Genomic DNA, 22,225 nt, shown 5'->3' on the forward strand with positions numbered 1-22,225 from the left:
CACACACATAAGGAAGTAACGTTGGGCACTCTAAAAGATGATCATAGGGATAGATATACCATTAATCGTAGAAGAAGAATTAGAAATTACAGGAAATGAAGCACACATAATAGAAATTATCTGAAATGGATATTCTTTTACTGTACCTTTTGACATTTATCATTATTTTCTACTCTCAATTGCACAAAACAATCATGTCATTATCATCTTTGAGGGAAGCATCTTTCCCTAAGTTCCCTTAATAATAAGATAATTATGCCAAATTTTTTTGTTGAAATACTTCCTGGGATTCATTCTATATATATATTCATGCTATAGAATATCCTTCCTGCACTTTTTTGTCCTTTTCTTCCTTATTTATTTTGTGCTTATGCACTGACTGTGCTGGATAGAAACTCCAGTTTACATTACCTAGACTTATTATAGGGATACTCCTTCCCTCAGCTAGTTTGCCTGAACCTTTGTTTAATGACATGATCCCTGCAGTAAGAAGGATATCCACTTAGGGACAAGAGCAAGATGTCACCCATTGCTTCTAAATTTCTTCTGTGTTAGCCAAACAATCCCATTTGTAGAGAAAAAGGAGACCTCTCTGGAGTCTTCTATGAATAAAAATAGTACTCAAAAGAAAGGTACTTAAGAAGTCCCAGCAAGAAAGAAAATATAACAGATACCATTTCATTTACTGGCTTTCAAAGATGTAAAAAAAAAAAAAAAGAAAAAGAAAAAAGATTTAGCACTAAGGGTATTTCAGAAAGAAAAATTAAGAACACATAGTAGAAGCATTGAGGAGGAGGGAACAGAGGGAAAATTACCCCTAAGCCCACAGAAAACAATGAGTTCTCATTTAACCTCGGAAAACGACTTGAAAATTGCTTGTACTTTGAAATGATTCTAAATTGCAAACTAATTTCCCAGTGGGATATGTTGATGGCCTACTGTACACAGCATAAATAATGAGTTTGCAACCAGGACCCCAAATAGAGCAGCACACTTTCATGGAATTTATGAACAAAATTTTTCCCCCTCCACGTGACATTGCAATGTTAATAATGCTCCCAGTTAGGAGTCTTACTGTGTCAGCAGGTGAGATCCCTGGCAGTAAGTCAGACTTTAATGGAACATGCTGGAAGGAACAATTATGCTTCTACAGTGTAAAACTTTTTAAGTTCTTATAGAGAACTTTAGAGTGAGAGAAGTAATAGGATATAGTCTAGCCTCCTTTTTTATGTAAACAAAAAAATCTGAAGCTAAAGAACTCAGATTTGTTGGCTTGGGGATCAAAAAAAATCAAACTAATCTCACTGCCATTCAATTAATTCCAATTTCTGGTGATAGTCCCTTGGTTTTCTGATGTTTTAACTTTTTTTCTTTTTTTTGTATGTTTTAACTCTTAATGGGAGAAAACTGCCATCTCTTTCTCCTGGGAAAGGCATGGTAAATTTAAACTGCCAAACTTTTGGTTAGCAGACCAACATGTAATGCACTAGGACACTAAAACTCAGATGATACGTATCAATAAATGGAAAAGGTTAACCGCATACTTGCGACAGATGTAGTCAGTCTGATTACTGTGTAGCACATTATATGAGGTCCGTGTGTACATTTGTCTTCCATGGTTTTGTTTAAAAATATATTGGCATTAAAACTGGGTGGGGGAGGGGTGGTCAGAAAGAAAAGTGCAACAGTAAATGAATGGAAATCCAAAATCTCTGTAAATTTTCATTAAAATTAATAAAAATGAAAAAAACTGCTGAAAAGTTAAGCACTAATATATATATTTGAATAAATCATACATTGTACAAATTTCTATCTCCACCTCTTCAGTCTCATTTCTATCACCAAGGACATATTTTTCAACTATCAATCTTTCATCTTTGTTTCCAATTTTTTTATTCCTGTCACCAATTTTTGTTAATGCATCTTTTAATTGCTTGTTCAATCAATTTCATACTAAAGACAAGTTGGTGGTTATAGTTGGTAGGTGTTTTTTATTTATTTGATTTTGACTCAAAAATCTGATAGCCTGCTTCTATTCTGTACTATTCTAACAATCTCTGTCATACCCAAGTCCATTGTTACAGGCACTGTGTCAATCCATTTTCCACAGTTAGTGCTTGAAGTCCTCCTACTTTCTGCTGATAATCATATATTATCTGTATAATGTACATTGTTAATGAATCTTCCTTCAATCTTAATACCACATTCTATTTTCTATAGTCCAATTTCTTGAATAATTTGCATATCAAATATATTGAAAAGATGTAGATAAAGAATATAACTCTGACACACACTTTTCTAATTTTAAACCATGTTCCCTTGTTCTTTGCAGATACCTACTTCTTGGTCTAGGTATAGTTTTCCCATGAGGATAATTAAGTGTTCTTGGATTCTGATTCCTCTTAATGTTACCTAATTTTTTTTATGATCTATACAGTCAAATGCTACTGTTTCTCAATTTAATCTTTGATGTTAGTAGTTGATTAATATATGTTAGAAATATTTATAATCAATTTTTCTTGCATTATGTATACAGCATGCCTTATATGCATGATATACTATATAAATATATAACTCCAGACAGATAAAGTGACTGACAACAAGCTCAAGTGTGTCAGAGATGATGAGAACAGCACATGATATGATATGACAAGGTTCAAATCTGTTTTTCATTGGGTCTTTATGCACTATTTAACTCAATAATAAATAATGACAGATGCTATCAAGTAGCCACTGATCATTAGTACCCTTTGTCATAAGCTTCTCAAAACCTTGCCAGATCCTGTGTCATTCTCACAATCTCAAACATGCTTATGCTCATCGTTAAATTACTGTTCTATCCATTTCCTTAAAAATGTTCCCGACCCTGCTTGCTGAAACTGAGGAGGACCTGAAACACTTGCTGCAGACCTTCCTGCACCCTCACACTACTCCTCATGTACTGTGTGGTTAATCAATATTGACTCTTCATTATGAAAAGAATAGTTGTTCCCAGCTATTTTGGTTTTTTGTTTTTTGTTTGTTGTTTTTTGGTTTTTTTTTTAATGGAGCCCAGCTTCATTTTACTTCTTGCTGTTGTTATGTGTCCTCAAGTCAAAACTGACCCACAGCTGACCCTCCAGCAGATTTCCAGAGGAAGCCAATCACATGGGAGGAGGTTGTCTACCCTTTTTCTGCAGAACAGCTGGTGGAGTCAAGCCACATGCCTTGGGTTTGCAGCAGTTTCATACTACTAGGCCGCTGCTAGAGCTCCCTACATTTTACCTACAATCTAGAAACAATTTTTGGCATTTTCATAATTCCAGGTTCCTTTAAGATATTGCTGCTAAACATAAAATAATTAGAAGAAAATTCAGAGATAATATTAGCTGAACTTTGCACTGACTTTTTTAAAGTAAAAAAACCTTGAACCCAAGCCAAATTATATGCATATAGTTTATTTATGATAATCTCTTAGAGAAACTCTCAACATTTCCATACTAGAAGTGTTTGATGTGAATTGTACAGGCTGGTTTATAGTAAGTTGACCATACTAGTTAGATAAGTTTTTTTGAAATAAGAAAAATAATTTCTTTTTTTCTCCTTGAGTTGGTTTGATTTTCATATTGAATATAAGATTGCAAGTAGATTTCATTTATTATTTAAAATATTTATCCACAGTAAGTTGTGAAGTATGATGTCCTGCAGGAATGTGCATAAGATAGCCATAGGCATTTGACTTGACTGTTGAGTTATGGATAAAATATTCACATATCAGCATCTCTCCTAAGGTAGATTCAATCTGAAGAAGAGTTTAGTTTACAATTAACCACAACTCTTTTTGAGATCTACTTCTAAATGAATTCCATAAAGCCAGTACTAGTATTTTATCTAGGAAGAATTTTTTATTCTATGTTTTATCATACGTACGTCTGGAGCAACTAGGAAAAAATAATCATGGAAGTGAAAAAATTCTCATCCATTGCTTCGCATGTCATCAGCTTATCTCTTCTAAATAGAAACTCATCTTTCTTATGACTGATTTCCTTACCCATAATTACAAAAACAAAAGACCTATATAACCTGGACAACTTAAAACTTCCCAGATCTCCAAACCCATTGTGATTGAGTCAATTCTGACTTCTAGCAACCCTCTATCAAGTTCTTGCTGCAGGTCAAGGACTGCATTCTTTAATATGGATTGAAGCTCAACATGAAGAAACAAAGATTTCCACCACTGGGCCAATTGGCTGAATCATTATGGATAGGAAAAAGATTGAGACAGTTAACAGTTTTCGTTTTCTTGGCTCCACAATCAACCCTCTTGGTACCAGGAGCCAGGAATCAAGAGACGAATTGCATTGGGAAGGTCAGCTGTTGGGGACCTCTCCAGAGTACTGAAGAGCATCAGTGTCAGGCTGGAGACTAACGTGTGCCTGGTTGAGGCCATAGTCTTCACAATTCTGTGCTATCTTCAGAGAGCTGGACAATGACTAAGGATGATAGAAAGAGAATTGATGCCTTTGAGCTGTGGTACCAGAGAAGAGTGTTGAATATACCTTGGAGTTCTAGGAGAACAAACAAGTTTGTCCTGGAGAAGGCGAAGCTGGAATGCTCCTAGGAGGCAAGGATTCTGAAGCTTCATCTGACATACTTTGGGCATGTTGCAAGGAGGGACCAATCCTTGGAGGAGACGTCATGTTTAAGAGGGTGGAGGGACAGCGCAAGAGAGGAAGACCTTCGATGAGATGGAATGAGTCAGTGATTGGGGAAATGGGAGTAGGTGTGTCAGAGACAGGGAAGTTGCCATAGGATAGATCAGGGTTTAGGGCTCTTGTACATAGGGTCACTATGAGTTGCAAGTGACTCACTGGCACATAATAACAACAACATCCAGTTTCTGATGGAAAATCTATACGGGTGGAGCCCACTCATCTTTCTCATAAGGAGCACCTAGTGGATTCAAATTGCTAACCTTTCAATTAGAAGCCTGATAGATTATATGCTACTGCCACTAAGACTCCTTAGCACAAACGACATGGTGTAATAAAATAAGAACTGCTAATTTCTTTTTTCCTATCTAAACCAGCTTTTGCCAATCACTTAATTTTCACTGGATATGTACTCTTTGAAAATTAATTAAAGCATTTGTCTTATTTAGACATAAACAAAAAAAATAATTAGGCAGAATTTTTGTACAGGCAAGAGTTCCATCCCTATGCATGCCAATTACACTGATGGAACTAATTTGCCTCTATGTTTAAAGAATTCCAGGTTTTCTCTAAGATTTTATTTTAAGGTAGGAAAATTATTATGAGCTGAGAATATATTTATTTGAATGATTATTAATAGAAAAAGTATGTGAATATTGTATGCTGTCAACACACTTTGCTTTTTCATGTCTTGTAGGAGCCTAAGTTGTCAAAGGATTACCTTGCACAAAAATCTGTTCTTCTCTTTCATTTGTACCTCTATTATGACAATTATTCACCTCACTGCAGTTGCCAACAACCAGGCCCTCGTGGCTTCAAATCCTGTAAGTAAAACAAGCTTGCACTCAACGGATGGAGAAAGGGCCTTGTATTTGTATTATATATATATATATAAAATTAAGTAGATATATCCATATATTTTAAGTCTTGACATGTAGAGAATGTATTTAGCTCTTTCTAGTTTGACAAGATGAGTCCCAACATTCTCAAATGTAAAATGATTAACTATTAAAGGGGAAAAAACCAAATGTCTCTGCTTATTATATTCTAGAACATCTCCATATCATTTTGAATGTATAGCATCCTGCAACTAGTAAGATATTAGTTTATGAATATGTAACATGTGTGACTTTATAAAATGAGCATTTTAAAAAGTAAGTCAAAACACCTCAGTACCAAAAGAGTTCTTAAAAGTGAAAAAAATAAATTAATCACAAAATATCCTTTTGATACCAGACTGACATAAAAAAGTAAAAACAGAAAGAGAAAGGAATTATATATTCCTTACATCGTATTCAGCTTTATTAAATTAAAATTCAAAGGTATCTATACAGTCCTCATTTGGTAGAAAAATATTTAAAAATGGTTTTCTTCCAATCTCTGAAAGCACAATTAAAAAAATAAGAATGAACAGATTTGCAAAAGAAAGCAAAAATACTACTATATCATAAAAGCTGTTTTTTAAGAACATGAGTTAAGTCTGTACCGGTTTATGTATTTTATTCATGCTACATGCATTATAAACTACATTTAAACAAAAATACCTGTATGTGTACCTTAAGCACACATGGTCATTTTTAAAATAATCTGCACTAATAAAGTTTATAATGCATTCTGCAAATATACACATGTATATTGGACATGGATTTATATGCGTGCATATAAAGTATTTGTTTATATGTAAGATATGTAGATACTTAAAGCAGGCAAGGGGAGGAATTTTCATTCAATTGGTCAATAAACAACACTCTCACATGCACTTTGTGTTTTTAGGGTTTTTCCAACATTCTCCGCATTGTTTGCACATGTGCATCCGGATTGCTTAATCTTGTATATATTCCACTAAAGTCACCAGGAAAGGAAACAGAGTGGAGTATAATTAGCAATATGAAAGTCTGGCCCAGGTCCTGAGGTTTCACAGTGAATCACTGTAGGACAAAGAGATTTCAAGTTTGGTTGTAAAAGCTGCAAAGCAACATATTTCAATCCTTGTATTTATATACAAGGGTATTTTGTTCATCCCACATATTGCAAACTGCAAACTAGTATTTTTAAATATTTTTTGAAAAAATACATTGGCTGTTTATCCTACATCATAATTATTTCTGAAGTATGGTTTAAATTTTATCATAACTGTTGATCGATTATTTTCTTAATGAAGTCAGGAATTAGAATTTCAAATAGATGTGAATTCCTAAAACACATTTAAAGTATAGAGGTAAGAAAGTTGAAGTCTATAATTTCTATATAATTTACTTGAATAACTTACTCTTATCCTTTCCCAAGGCACTTTGTTAATGTTGTGTTTTATATGTAAGTGTATTATTCAAATTCAAATGCAATGCATTCCTTCAGACATATTTAGTGAAGAAATTGTTGTTGTTGTTGTTAAGTGCCGTCAAGTCGCAGGTGACACATAGTGACCCTGTGAAGGAGGTTTTACAAATATCTTCCCATAAGGAAGCTTTGGGTATAGTTGTGAAAACAGAATGGAATCACAAGACTTATGTTAGAAGTATAATTGGAAAATTATTTACTTTTCCAATACATGGGTTTTTTAAACACATAAAACATCTATATAGTGAAAGTGCGTGTCACACAAAATTATTTTAAGGATCCTGAAATTGTTTTAATAGTTCAAAAAACAAAATTATAAATGTAAAAACACTACGTAAACCAAAGGCTATTATTACCATTCAATCATAACTAAATATTTTAAAGTGAATTTTATTTTCAAATTTCTATTTAGTGAAATAAAAATAGAAAAATATTTTTAAAAAACCACACCCTGTTTATTATTTATTAAGTTTTACAATCCTCACCACTGGACTAATTGGCAGCATCAGGATGAATGGTGAAGAGATTCAGACTGTTCACAGCTTTAGTTTGTTTGGATCCACAGTCAAAACTCTTGGCACCAGTAGCCAGGAAATTAAAAGACATATTGAGATGGGAAAGTCTGCTGTGAGGGACCTTTCCAACGTTCTGAAGAGCAGTGGTGTCTCTCTGGAGACTAAGGTGCATCTGATACAGACCATGGTCTTTGCTGTCACTTATTATGCATTAGAGAGTTGGACAATGGCTAAGGAGGATAGAAGGAGAATTGATGCCTTTGAGCTGTGGTGATAGAGAAGAGTGTTGAGGGTACAAGGGACTGCTAGGAAAACAAACAGATTCATCGTGGAAAGGGTTAAACTGGGCGGCTCCTTGGAGGCAAGGATTCTGAGGCTCCGTCTAACATACTTTGGACATGTTGTAAGGAGGGATCAGTCCTTGGAGAGGGACATCATGCTTGGGAGGGTGGAGGGACAGGTGCAGGAGGGGAAGACCCTCCATGATGTGGATTGATTCAGGGACTGGGGTAATTGGGAGGGGTGTGTCAGAGGCAGTGCAATTGGCACAGGATAGAGCAGGGTTTAGGGTAGCTGTACATAGGGTCGCTATGAGTTGCAAGCAACTCGATGGCACATAACATCAACAACAAACAATATATGTTGATTATAATCGTTTTAAATTTATCACTTCTGTTTAGGAGTAAGCTACAGGTCTACTCCCTTCTGTTTTCTTTATATTTGAACCACTCACTTCCTGTTTCCTTAAAAGTAAAAAAGAGAAAGTGAGAAAACAGGAAGGGAAACTATAAAATTTTCTTCTGTTTGCTTATATAAAACCCTCAAGTCCCTTGTTTGAATAACTGAAATCATGGCCTCCCAAGACTTGCTGTGTGTTTGCACTGATACTTTGTAATCTGCAAAATTTCCAAAGTTTGAGTCATTTCCATCAATTATTCTTAAGTATATTTATGTTTTACCAGAGAAATGTAAAAAGAATGTTTACACGAAGATATTTTAAAAAAATGTTAATACATAAATAATAGAAGTGTGAAATTTTTATACTTAGATAGTAATCAAGACATAGTAAAAATCTGTGTTTACTTAAACAGCAATAAGTCCCAACCCAAACTCACCGTCCTCCAATTCTGTCAATTCTGACTGGTCATGGACTGAGTCTGCACAGGGGTTTTTAAGGCTATAAATCTTAATGGGAGCAAACTGCCCATCTTTCCCCAGTTGGAGTGATTAATGAAGTCAAGTCTCCATAAGTGCATGGCCTTTATTTAGTAAATTTGGAAATGTGAAAGCCAAATATTCTCTAGGCAAAAATAACTAGCTCATGTATATTTCTTGAGGGAGCTGTGGCAGGGAAGTCCCTAGGGAGATACTAACCCAAAGGCAATCGGAATTCCCGAGCAGATGCGTGGGAGAGACATGGGCGAGCTCCCATGTGATTTTTGGCTTCAGAAAATCCACGGGAGGGTCACTTATGAATAAAATTTCAACGCGGCAGCAACGATCTTGAGTTTGAGCTTTTGTATGTATTTCGTAAATTACGAAGAATTTGTTGCTGTTGTTAGGTGCCATTGAGCTGACGACTATGGATTCTAGCCTCCCTGAACAACAGTCACCCTGAAACCCTGTCCTCTGCCCTTCCCACAATCTCGCATTCATATTTTTTTGTCTTTGTGTATATGTACACATTTATAGGTTAATAACAGAATAAACAAATTATAACGTTATAAATCTGTTGTTTGTGGTGACAAGTTAAACTCACCACTAGCTAGGCTGACATTTTACACACGTGAATCATTGATGTATAAACAATACTGTGCACAAGAGAAAATAAATCCTTGTCCCTACAAAACTAAAGTTACTGCTTTATGAGTGACTTCATAAGCAGCTAACTATAACTTGCTTTTTCTTTCCCTTATCCTAGGTGAGCTGTAAAGTGTCCCAGTTTATTCATCTGTACCTGCTGGGCTGTAATTACTTTTGGATGCTGTGTGAAGGCATTCACCTACACACTCTCATTGTGGTGGCTGTGTTTGCTGAGAAGCAGCACCTCATGTGGTATTATTTTCTTGGCTGGGGTAAGTTTCATTACACAGAACTGAGGCTTCACCTCATTGTAAATGTTTCCTGAGAATCATTATTGCTAATTATTTTTAAAGAAAGTCAAATATAAACCTTTTGCTTTTACTTTAAACCTACTTAAAGTAGATGGATTTTCACCAAATTATCCATGAATGCAAATCAATCAGTGGTACAACAGTAGTAGTTTTATTTTTCTGTTTGTTATTCCAATAATTTAGTAAATCTTGATTGAATATGTAGTAAATAAGTAGTGGAATTCAAATTATGAGTAAGTAATTTTGTCTTGATATTCTTGAATCCCTTTTAAAATATGAAGATAATGAGTTTAACAAGGGGGGGTGAAGATATTTAAGTAGCAGCAAAAAACTTTATAAAAGTTAATTAATTTTGTAAAAGTATTTCTTTTAAAAAAGAATTGGGATTTCCCACCCCCCATGCTAATAGTACACACCAAACTAAACTCATGAGCAATGGGTGAATGTCAATTCATGACAACCCACATTGGTGTTTCCAAAGCTGTTAGTCTTTGTGAGCAGAAACTGCCTATTTCTCTCCCTTGTGTGTCTGGGAGACTTCAACTATTGACCCTTCAATTAGTGGTCCACACACAGCCTGCGCACACTATGATACTAGGGCTTCTTTGTTAAAATATAGGGATTGATAAATGAATGTTGTTGTTGTTTGTTGTACCATCAAGTTGGAACTGACCCATAACAGACCCTCCAGTGGGTTTTCAGAGGCAGTACAGGAAGAGATTGCCCATCCTCCTCCTACAGAGTAGCTGGTGGATTTGGACTGTGTGTGTTTGGGATTGCAGTGCAGCTAATTACTACTAGGCCACCAGATCTACAGAGATACCTTTCCATAAATTTGATTTGACCTGTTATTATTCAAAAAGCAAACAAAGATACAGTTTTAACATCAAAAACAAAGACAAATGTAAAATATAAAATGTAGATAAATAAAGATTGTTCCATTCCAGAAATATAACTGAAATGATACCTATATAGCTAGATATATAGCTATAAGTATAGATGCAGATGTACAGTTAGATTTAAATGTGGACAAGCATGCATACATACATATGTATACATTTGTTAGCAAGTTCCGATTACTTTTGATTGGAATATCTTAATATTTGAAAGGTTTGATTTGAGATGTTCAAGTCAAAGTACAAATTTCTGGTACATAAATTCTATTCTTACATTACAAATAAAGGGATTACTGTGACTTCTGTATCTTCCCAATGGAAACTCTAATGTTAACCTTCTAATATCTGTTAAAATTGACCAATTCCATTTTACAGAATAAAATTAATTTCCTCTAAGCCTCAAGGCTTACACATCACACAGGTTTAGTTTTCTAGATCAGACTAATTCCAAATGACAGATTAGAACAAAATATACTCACACACACAAACACAAACACACATTCACTGAGTACTTTATCTTAATTGACATGACATTTATATAGTAAATGGATGTTGACCAGTTATTTTGCTTTCAAGGTATCTTTGATTTTGAGGTTTTAGGTAATATTTGGGAGTTCCATCATAGGTGAATTTGCCTATTTATTTTTTTTTATTGATATCCACAGGATTTCCAATGATTCCTGCTTGCATACACGCTGTTGCCAGAAGCATATATTATAATGACAAGTAAGACAATTATATATCCTTATAATTTTTCCTTCAAACAAAGTAAAATGAAATTCTTCAACCTATTTTTCCCTGTGTTTCTCCCCTAGCTGCTGGATCAGTTCTGATACTCATCTCCTTTACATCATTCATGGCCCAATTTGTGCTGCTCTACTGGTATGTAAATAAAATTCTCATACAGCATTAGGGATCATAACTTACTTGTAGTCTGTTAGACTGATAATTATAGCAGGTATTATATATATGAAGACAAAGATGATATGTTTCTCAGTTAAAATTCAAAGCTTTCAGGCTCTTTTCCTTTTTCCAACCAAATTTTTTTTAATGATAGTCCCTTCATTATTTTGCTATACTAATTTAGCATATAGCACTGTTCAAACCATTCTCATATCTCTGGTATTGAATATGACTTCCTCATGTTACTTGATGTGGTTTATGTAATTTTTCTGTCTCAATATCTCATTTTTTAAATAATTAATATATTTTATTGTGTTTTTTAACAAAAGTTTACAAAAGGTTACATTTTCATTCATTCATTTTTGCATATTTCTTTCCCTACTTCTCCCTTCTCTTTCCTCCAGTTCACTTTTTTAATTAATTATTCATCCATTGTTGCATAATTTCCTCCTTCAATTTCTTCATTTGTTAAATGAAAACTATCATAATAGCAACGTTGAAGTTTTCAGTATAGGAATTAAAGGACTTAATGCCTGAAAAATACTGAAGCTCTGTCTTACACACTTTAGACACATGGCCAGGAGGGACTGGTCCTTCGAGAAGGACATCATGCTCACAAGAGACAGTGTAGGAGGGGAAGATCCGTGATGAGATGGAGTGATACAGTAACTGGGGCAATGGGGTTAGGTAGGTCAGAGTCAGTGAGATTGGTTAAGGACAGAGCTTCATAGCTGTTGCTTTGAGCTGCAGGCAACATGATGCACATAAGAATTATAACAAACAGCCAGGGAACATTGGTGGCTGAGTGGTAAAGGGTTGTTTTGCCAACCCAAAGATGTGTGGTTCAAATCCACCACCTGCTCTGCAGGAGAAATTGCCTCTTGTGCAATTTACTGCTTCTGATAACCTGCTGGAGGTTCAACTATATGGCAATTTAACTAGACAGTATGTAACAACAACACAACAATAAGAGCTCTGATGGCCTTTGAGTTGGAGTCAACTCATTATCACCTAGCAATAACAATATAGTCCATAAGAGAACCTATTTCCATCAACTTTGAACCCAATGCCAAAAACAAAATCCACTGTCGTCTAGTTTCCATCTCATGTGGACCTTCCACACGGTTATAGAGGCTAGCTGGAGTAAGGTACCCATCTTTCTTTTTAGGAATAAAAGGTGGGTTCAAACTGCAGGGCTTTCTGTTAACCACCTGACTTTGAGAGGGAAGAGTAAATGAGACAGTCTGCTCAAAAAGAAAGAAAGTGAAAATCCACATTATTTGAATAATATTTTTCCACCTTCTTATCCTGAAAATGATTCGGTGCCTATCTTCCTAAAAGGTTAAATGGCCTTTGGACAAAAAGCAGCAAAGTTACTTAAAAGACCTCTTTGTTGTCCAAACCACTTTCATACTGAAGCAGTCCTTGCCCCGTGTGTGATCATGTTTTTGTATGATTTTCATCAATCGTATGGTTCAATTGCAATTAGTTTATTCTTACTCAAACTTCCTCTTTGTCACAATTCCCTTTGCATTTGGGTGGCTACCACATTTTTGAGATTCTCTTAAGGAGTTGAGAGAAAAGACATTTACTTTGGTTACATTGAGAGATATTTAGAACATATGTGGAGGTAAGTTATTGCTGATGTAGTTCTAGAACACACATAACTTCAATGAGTCCTCCATGCACCATTGCACTGACTTACTTTGCTCCCTGTAATCACCAAAGAGTAATTGAGAGTGCCCGGTCATGCTTGTCAGCTCTTAGAACTTTATTGGTGCTGAAGAAGTAAATTCAGGTTTGAATTGCAGGAAACTAGAAACCATTTTATGCAAACTTCTAAATATAACTGTATAAGAAATAAACTTGATATAAGAAGACAACACTCTTAAACTTTTGAATGCTATTCTGGATGAAAAATTGAATAATCAATTGAAAAAATATTTTCTAAACCAATAACGTAAAAATAATTTCAAACAACTGTGAAGGAAGGAAAAACTGAATTTTAATTTCTATAAAGAGATTTGAGACTTTTTTTTCCTAGAAAGGACAAATGAAAACATGCAGAAAAAAATAGGAAAAATATATGAGAATAGTAACAAATTTTTCTTTATAGTTTTGTCATAATTTTGTGACATATTTGGTGTTGATAAACTTGGACAATTTTTATTTGTTTTATTTTGGTGTTTTTTTTTTCAAGCAGACTCCTTTTGCCCCAATTACTAATGTTTCTTAAACCCTTTCTTGATATTTGGCATACACATTATTTCTTTTGCAGTGACAGCTATACAGATATATTTAGTGCAGAAACTGCAAAATAGAAATCTGGGTTTAATCACAATTTGCACTTTCTGTCTATATGACATAATACAATTTATGAAAAATTAGAAGGCACATATCCACTGCTATTAAGTTAATGCTAATTCAGAGACTTTCAATTGGGTTTCTTGGACTGTAAGTTTTTGTAGGAGGAGATTGTCCATCTTTGTTTAGAATGGCCAGTAAAGTCAAAACTTCATACGAAAAGTCATCTGTGGAGGAGTGATTTAATAAAATGTTTAAGATACTTTTCTATGATATAGTACTGTTGTTGTTGTGTTGTGACATTGAAATATATTCATCACTACCATTTAGAGGTTTTAAGAGGCTATAAAGTGCACAGGAGGAGATTTCCTATATTTCTTCCATGTAACAACATATGGCACATATTCATTTAAAAATGCATTTTAAACTTAAAATTTATTAAAATAATAGAAAATATTTCTTTTTAGATTCTAAAAAGAGTTTCAAATTAACTAATATATATTTGAAATAGAAGTCATAGAAGAAAAGTGCTGTTCTTTGTAACCATTTTTCCTTCCATTGATCATAATATGATTATGGGATACTTTTGAAAAGGAAAAAGAGAAAAGCAAATTGTTCATTTCCTTTTTTTTAATTACCCCATGAACAACATTTCAAAAATGTAGCATTTTTATACTGTCTTTGACATGTGGAAGCAAAGCTTAAACTTAAAAAAATTATTTAATGTTAATAGCCAACAGCAATTATAGTGTGACTATTTTGAATGAACTAATTCAAAGGTGTGTGAGTTTTTAAATACAATACTTTCTGCATGACCTCATAGACTAATCTAAAGAAGATAGATCAGATAAGAGAAGTAATTATCTAATCAATGTCAATTGATTACCCTTTCTGAAAACTATAATTCCATATGATTATAGTAGTACTACAGAGGCCCAGAATGGCTTCATAACAAAAGGTTTAACATCCTCGGTATTCCTTTTTTTTTTTTTTTAATTTCTTTTCATTTGTTTGTTTGCTTTTATTCCTTCATTGATGCACAATTCTTTCCTCCCACGCTCCTTCCCCTCCCCTAGTCCACTTTGCAATGCACCTTCTATTCCAGATTGTTGTCATACATGTAATGTCTATCATACACTCCTTTCAGACAGTTCTTCCCCCCATCTGTTCCAATGCAGTGATCATGCTTGGACTATGGTAGGAAATGCTCAAATGACAATCAAATTCCAGAGGAAACCAGCTACATATGTCTCCTTCAGATGTTAAGTAAAGAGAGTAGAACTCACTCATGATAAAATAGTACTAGTAATGCTTAGCTTAGCTTTCTGGTAATAACTTGAATGAAATAGTATAAATGCTAAAGTTTCTATGAAACAGTTTTTCCTGTGGTATTTATCAGCATGCATTGAGCTCAGCAGTTCTGTATCTACAAACATTAAAACTTCATATTGTGGAATAATTTGTCAGAAGCTGGGTTCCTTTGCTTTAGGTATTTCTATATTGATAATAGGGTTTTGGAGTTGAGTTGCAAAGTGAAAGAGGAAATACAACTTCTTTTTCTCTTTATTTTAAAAAACCATTTAGTTGAATTTTGTTTTGTTTTTTTAGAGCAATGCCTGTTGGTGATTATAATTGCTCTTAAGATTCTGTTCTATTTTAGTTAATACATTCAAGTGAGACATCTAGTTTAATTTTTCAAAATGCACCTCATTTTAATGTTATGTTGTTTTTAATGTTATAATAAACATAAATTACAAATGTAATTTTTGTGCAGTATCAACATGGTTAGAACATTTTAGAAAGATAGTCTATGCCTACTATATTAAATTTAAAAGCATAAGATAAATGATAAGTGTTATATTCTTACTTTTGTTCTGTTTTCTGTAACAATAAATAGTTTTTATTTAAAATAGAAGTTCAGATATAGTTTATTTGAAATATAAAATCTTTGTTCTGTTTTTTGTTGTAATAGATGAAACTATATACAGAAAGTAAAGCAATATAACATCATAATTCTCAACACTATGTTATGTGGAGAATGGCATGGAGAGTAATGTCCAACCATTTTAGAACAACTATTTATGGAGTGGCTAACATTAGTACTAATCCTGTCGTCAATTCTAGTACCCAGTTTCAAAATCAGACTTGCTTTTTAAGAACTTTTCATTCAGAAATTTTCATAAACTAGAGATGCAAATTCTAATTTTCCTGTTGTTATTTTTATCATAGTTACTTCATAATTTATAATGGTTTAAATTGAGCTTATAAAATATGCTAAATTTTATAAATGTATAAGCAAATGAAAGAATCTTTTTAGCTCTCCTTCTACAAGTTGACAGTACTTCTTAGTCAAAACTTTTACAACAGACATGAATGCTCTGGATAAGAATATGTTGAGATGCTTGGAATAACATCTGGCATGCTGGTTGGGCATACTGCATTCTTTCACCTGTTAAAACAGTTTATTTAACTTTCGTCTTTAGCAAAACATTACTGGATCTTTAAACCTGTGACATTTCATAAATATATTTCCATCAGGATTAGTGATGTATTTTTGAAGTATTGAATTCTCTAAGAATAGTAGTGGTTTATTTTTAGGCCATTATTTTCATAATGCATGCCTTAAGTTAGCAAAAGTATTTTATTAATTAATTGTTTCTACATTATTATATTCTATTATGTTGCTGTATGTGGTTTTAAGATGTCAGATTATTAAATAAATAATAGTTGCTTAAAGTTGTGTGGAGGAAAGTAATTGGCCTTCAGCAACTCTCCTGTATTTAATGTCCATAATTCTGTAGAAAAGAGCTCTGGCAGCAGAGCAGTTAAATGATCACTATTAACAGAAACATTGGCAATTTGAACCCACTAGTGGCTCTAAGTAAGAAAAAATCTTCTGAGCTCCTTATATTCTAGCCTGGGGGATATTGGGAGGCAGTTCTGCTTTGGTGCACAGGGTGGCTTTAAGTCAAAATCCACTCAATGATGCAAAACAATAACAATAATTATATGTAGGCATGGATAAGAAGTAAAAAGAGGCTGCTTTGTGTAAAGACAAAAGTGAGGAAAGGTAATGTGTGTGTTGTCGTTGTGTGTCATCAAGCTGTCTGCGACCCATTGTGACCCTGTGCACAGCAGCTCTGAAACCTGCCCTGTCCTGAGCCAGTGCCCCTGATTCTGACACACTGCCCATCAATGCCCCAGTCACTGTATCAATTCATCTCATCTGGGGTCTTCCTTTCCTGCGCTGTCCCTCCACCTTCCAAGCATGATGTTCTTCTCCAAGGACCGGTCTTTCCTGGTCACATGCCCAAAGCATATGAGACAGAGCTTCAAAATCTTAGCCTCAAGGAGCAACTTGATTTCACACTCTGCAGGACAGACTTAGAGACTGTGAAAATGAGAGAGTGGGATAAGCACGGGAAGGAAATGTGTTTCAGCACAACACAAGTCTGGGACTCTGATTGCCACATTATATATTTGTAGTTTATGTCTTTTTTATGTTATTTCTTTGGGAACATAATTAAAAGCAGAGTAAATATGTTTATGGAGAGAATCATTAACATAAACACCAATGGAAAAAAAATCAGTTATAGGATAATCTTTGTTAAATATGAAGTTTTGATCTCTGGTTCCTAAGGTCACTATGAGGCATTGTTGACTCAACAAGTAGCTCACAATAAAATATTGTGTCATTTCACCTGCCCATAGGATAAATAGAATTACAGTACTATCTTAAAGAGTTTTTATGAAACTAAAATTTGATTAAATGTTTCTTACCATATAATATGTGTTTGGAAAGTCCCCAACACTGAGGTTGAAGCAGACAAGTGATTAACCTTTCCAATATTTGTTACAAACTATTTTATTTGCTTGAGTGGAAGATGATTAAAGACATTAACTTTGTGTCTATAACTAAGTCCTAAAATTTTATAAAAGAGTAAGTTAATAAAATACTCTCATGGTAGTTCAAAAGGACAATCTTAACTCAATGTGCTTAGTCATATATTTTTCTCTAAAACTCAAATATTTTAAAGCTTATGTATTGATGAATGAATAAATAATAACTTCAAATACACAAATAATCTTAGGTAAATATATAAACCCTTCAATGTAACATGTTCTTGCATTCTATGCAAAAAAAAAAACAAACAACAAACCCTCAAATTCCATGCTGTTCAATCAGAAATCAACTCATAGATGGCCTTCCAGTAGTTTTTCAATGGCTTTAAATAAATCATAAGGAAGATTTCCTATTTTTTTGTCTGAGAGCAGCTAACGCTTTTAACCATTTGCCTCTGAATTGGTGGGGTAACCCCTTACCAACTAGACCACCAGAGCCTCCGTTTATGAATTTTTATATCCTTCACTAATGCTTCTTAATGGTAAATATGAAATGGATCTTATTTTTCTTTTAGGTTAACCTCTTTTTCCTATTAAATATTGTACGTGTTCTCATCACAAAATTAAAAGTTACTCACCAAGCAGAATCTCATCTCTACATGAAAGCTGTGAGGGCAACCCTTATCCTGGTGCCATTGCTTGGAATTGAATTTGTACTGTTACCATGGCGACCTGAGGGCAGGACTGCTGAAGAAATATATGACTACATCATGCACATCCTCATGCACTACCAGGTATGGCTCTCTTGTTATTGGGGAAGCAGTTAGGAAAATTTGGCTTTAAATTTGCATGTTTCGTTGGCTTTATCTTTTATGTGTATGTAACAACTTGTTTATAATAATGATCTTTTTTTTTTTCATCTGGAATAAAATGATTCTGTTCTTGCCTTCCAGGGTCTTTTGGTCTCTACAATCTTCTGTTTTTTTAATGGAGAGGTATGATAATTGATATTATTCCTTTCATTTTTTAATATAATCCTTACAATTGGTAAATACAATGAATTTAACAAAATGAAATTTCTCTAGTTAAAAAAACTATGTAAAATTCTGTAAAGGAAAAACAAATGTTCAGGTCACACTTGACAAAGTGTTGGCTAGCTTAACAGGAATGAGAAGAGAGATAAAGAGAAGAGAAGAAAACTCTTCTAAAGAGGTTAGGTTAGATTTAGTTTCACTTTATTCTATCAGTGGCTTTTATTAATCTAATCTTTTTGCACACCTTTTAAATGAATGGTATGTAATACAATTTTTCCCCTAAGTACCTTTCTTGACAAACCTTAATCTCACAGAGTACACACTTTAATAGGAAACACAAAATCACTTTATTTTCTCCCTTCTTATTTTTTAGTCTATCCTACCAAATAAGTAGCCTTTGGAAACCGTTTTTGGTGAATAGGGATTTTTTTTTTTTATAAAAAAGTTAACTCTCAGTTGTATAGAATGTCTATGCACTGGGTTCAGGAGCATAGAAGATCATTTTTCTTTATTTTCTTTATTTTTTTAGATGTCATCAACTCAATTTTGGCAAAAGGCCAAAACATTTTCCAGCCTTTCCTCATAATCTCTGCTGTACTTAAACCGTTACTTGCAGTCACAGAGTCAATCTGTCTCGTAAGGTTCTTCCTTTCCTTCACCAACACTTTACTCTTGCAAACATAAAGTCTTTACTGAAAGACTGGATTCTCTTGACAACATATCTGAAGTATACGAGGCAAAGTCAAACCACTCTTGCCTTAAAAAGCACTCTGATTGAACTTCCTCCAGAAGAGATCTGTTTATTCTTTTGGAAGCCCATGGCATTTTAAATACTCTTAGCAAACACGAGAATTCAGACATCAACTCATCCTCAGTCTTCCTTAGTCATTGTGAAACAGTTATATGTGTATGAAGCAACTAAAAATGCCATAGCTTAGGTAGATGTACTTTACGCTTTAAATTAACATCCTTGTTCTTTAGAAGAGAGCACTGGTAGCCTAGTTTTGTTCTTTGACACATTAAAGAGGTTCTCGACAGCAGATTTCCCCAATGCAGCACTTCTTTTGATTTATTTGACTGTGGCTTTCATGGGTGTTGGTTATGGATTCAAGTAAAATATAATCCTTGACAACTCAATCGGTTTTCTATTTGTATTACCTACTGGTGTCTTTGTGAAGGTTTATGGGGTTTTTTAATGTTCCATACTGAAGTGTGTAGTCTGATCATTAAGTGCTTCAAGTCCTCTTGACTTACAGCAAGAAAAATTGTGTTATCTGCATAATGCAATCTGTTCATGAATCTTCCTCCAATCCTGGTGCCACATTCTTCTACTTATAGTCTGTCTTCTCAGATCATTTGCTCAGTGTGCATATTGAATAGATGTGGTGAGAGCATATCACCCTAGTGTTCATCTTTCTTCATTTGAAAGCATCCTGTACTCCTTGTTCTGTTCAAGCCACTGTTTCTTGGTTCATGTCCATGTGGCACCTAAGCACAATGAAGTGTGCAGGAATTCCTGTTCTTCTCAAAAGATATTCACTTATTGTGATCCACACAGCCAAAAGCCTTTTCATAGGCAATAAGATACATGTAAACATCTTTCTGATACTTTCTAGCCTTCAATCAGATATATTTGGAATAAAAAATGACACTTTTAATTTGTAACATTGCAATGTATTCAGGAATATTTCTAGATTCTCATTGAAAGTTTGAACAATTTGGAAGGTTCAAGAACTTTGAAAATTACATATTTCTTATGCAAATTAGTAGTGATAATTCTTATAAACAGGTCCTTCAGTGTTATCAAAATACTTTATTCTTATATAGTTAAGGGAGTAAGTAATTCAAAGCTGTCCATTTTCACCTCACAGAAGAAAAGCCTGGCTAACTGGTTCCAAAAGATTACAGTCAAGAAAATATCTTAAAAATTATTTTTAAATAGATTTTCATCCAATCACTGTTAGATATTTTGTTTCTAGCTTTATTTCCAAGTTACCATTACCACTTATTACAATGTCTCATCAAATCCTCCCTGTCCCCGGCTACTCCTTCACCCAATCCTTTCATCAACTAGTCTGTTCCCCATTCTTCCCTCCTTACCCCTGCCGACCTTCCACTATAATTTCTGTGTGAAAACCTTTCCTTACATGTTTTTCCGTCCATCAATCATGCATGTCTTGTTCCATATCACTAATCACAATACACAAAATTATTATCCTTTCATTACACTTATCTTTCCTTTAACTTATTTCAATAAAGGGTTCATTATCTACTCATTCATTTTCAACTCTCCTCCATCACCCCATAATGCCCTACTAGGTCTATTCTTTCTGTATCCAAAACTCTATCCAGATTTTTGTTTTGTTTTTAATAGTAGTGGTTTTATTTGAGCAGTTAAACTCTGTAACACAAGGAGACACAGTGAATTGAATATGACTCAACAGTAAAGGGTTATATTTGCAGTTGCTCATATGTATGCAAAACCATAATGAAGTCCAAAGAATTGATGCTTTTAAATGATGGTGTTGGTGAAGAATAATGAATATTGTGTGGACTGACAGAATAATAAATAAATCTGTCTTGAGGGAAGTTTCCTAGAACTCTTCTTAAAGACTGACTTCAATACTTTGGATGATTTATTTAAAGGGGCCAGTCCTTAGCGAAGGACATCACAACTGGCAGAGAGTTAGTTAAAAAGAGGAAAACTCTCAATCAGGTAGGCTGACACACTGACAATAGTTATCAATTCAAGTATATTAAGATTGTGAAAAGACGTAAGATCAGGCAATGTTTTGTCCTATTGTATGTAAGGTTGCTTTGAGTTGGAATCAACTCAACAAACCTAAAGCACAGCCTAAAAATTCAATTAGGAAGAGCAGATAAATCATTTGCTATGCTAATAAGCTCAAACAACATTTATTATGTTCCTCTCTAATGTTATTAAGGAGCTCTGCTGGCATAATATGTAGGAAGTTGTCCACCAATAGCTCTGCAGAAGGAAGATAGACAACCACTACAGTTGTGGAAAAACCCATGGGAGGACCTGCAATGCTGACTTGACAGCAACGGGATTGATAATTGTTGAATTGATAAAGTGATCGTATAGACAGAATTAAACAATCTAGTATGCTGCCCATATGTGATCTTACTATTAAATATAGATAACAATGATTCCAAGAACTATTGTGACATAGGGAGTTATATTGTGCTGCTAACCCAAAGGTCACAGGTTCAAATTCATCAGCTGCTCCATGGGAGAGGAATGAGTGGTGTCTTCCCATTAAGATATCCAGCTTCAGAAAGTCAAAAGATATTTTATTTGAGTTGGGACCTTCACAAAATCAGAGAGTTTGCATCTTAGGAGTGATGTGGACAAAATGTCAACTATCACACATGAATTGTAAAAGGTGCACATCCGTATCCAGAGGAATAGACTCATTTTTATAAAATATGACTTTTAATTGTGAAAAAAACATAATTACTAATTAAAACTTTTGTGATAGGAGAGAATATAGAACAAAGCCATTGACACTGAAATATGTCTAACCCCCAAGTATGCACTTTCTTTCCAGTTTGTCATGCCTTGGG

At 34.2% G+C, this 22,225-nt stretch overlaps 1 protein-coding gene across 1 annotated transcript in view; it reads left to right on the plus strand.

Annotated features, from left to right (window-relative positions):
• The window catches only part of CALCRL (calcitonin receptor-like), a 65,285-nt gene that overhangs the window by 37,359 nt on the left and 5,701 nt on the right, over positions 1 to 22,225 (plus strand). Inside the window, exons 6-11 of the mRNA XM_006878768.1 lie at positions 5,389 to 5,515; positions 9,465 to 9,618; positions 11,219 to 11,279; positions 11,369 to 11,435; positions 18,179 to 18,397; positions 18,557 to 18,598. Coding sequence (XP_006878830.1) covers positions 5,389 to 5,515; positions 9,465 to 9,618; positions 11,219 to 11,279; positions 11,369 to 11,435; positions 18,179 to 18,397; positions 18,557 to 18,598 — 670 coding nt within the window. The remainder of the gene's footprint in view (positions 1 to 5,388; positions 5,516 to 9,464; positions 9,619 to 11,218; positions 11,280 to 11,368; positions 11,436 to 18,178; positions 18,398 to 18,556; positions 18,599 to 22,225) is intronic.

Source organism: Elephantulus edwardii, unplaced genomic scaffold, assembly GCF_000299155.1.
Source record: "Elephantulus edwardii isolate Elephantulus edwardi_28Jun2011 unplaced genomic scaffold, EleEdw1.0 scaffold00001, whole genome shotgun sequence".
Lineage (NCBI taxonomy): Eukaryota > Metazoa > Chordata > Mammalia > Macroscelidea > Macroscelididae > Elephantulus > Elephantulus edwardii.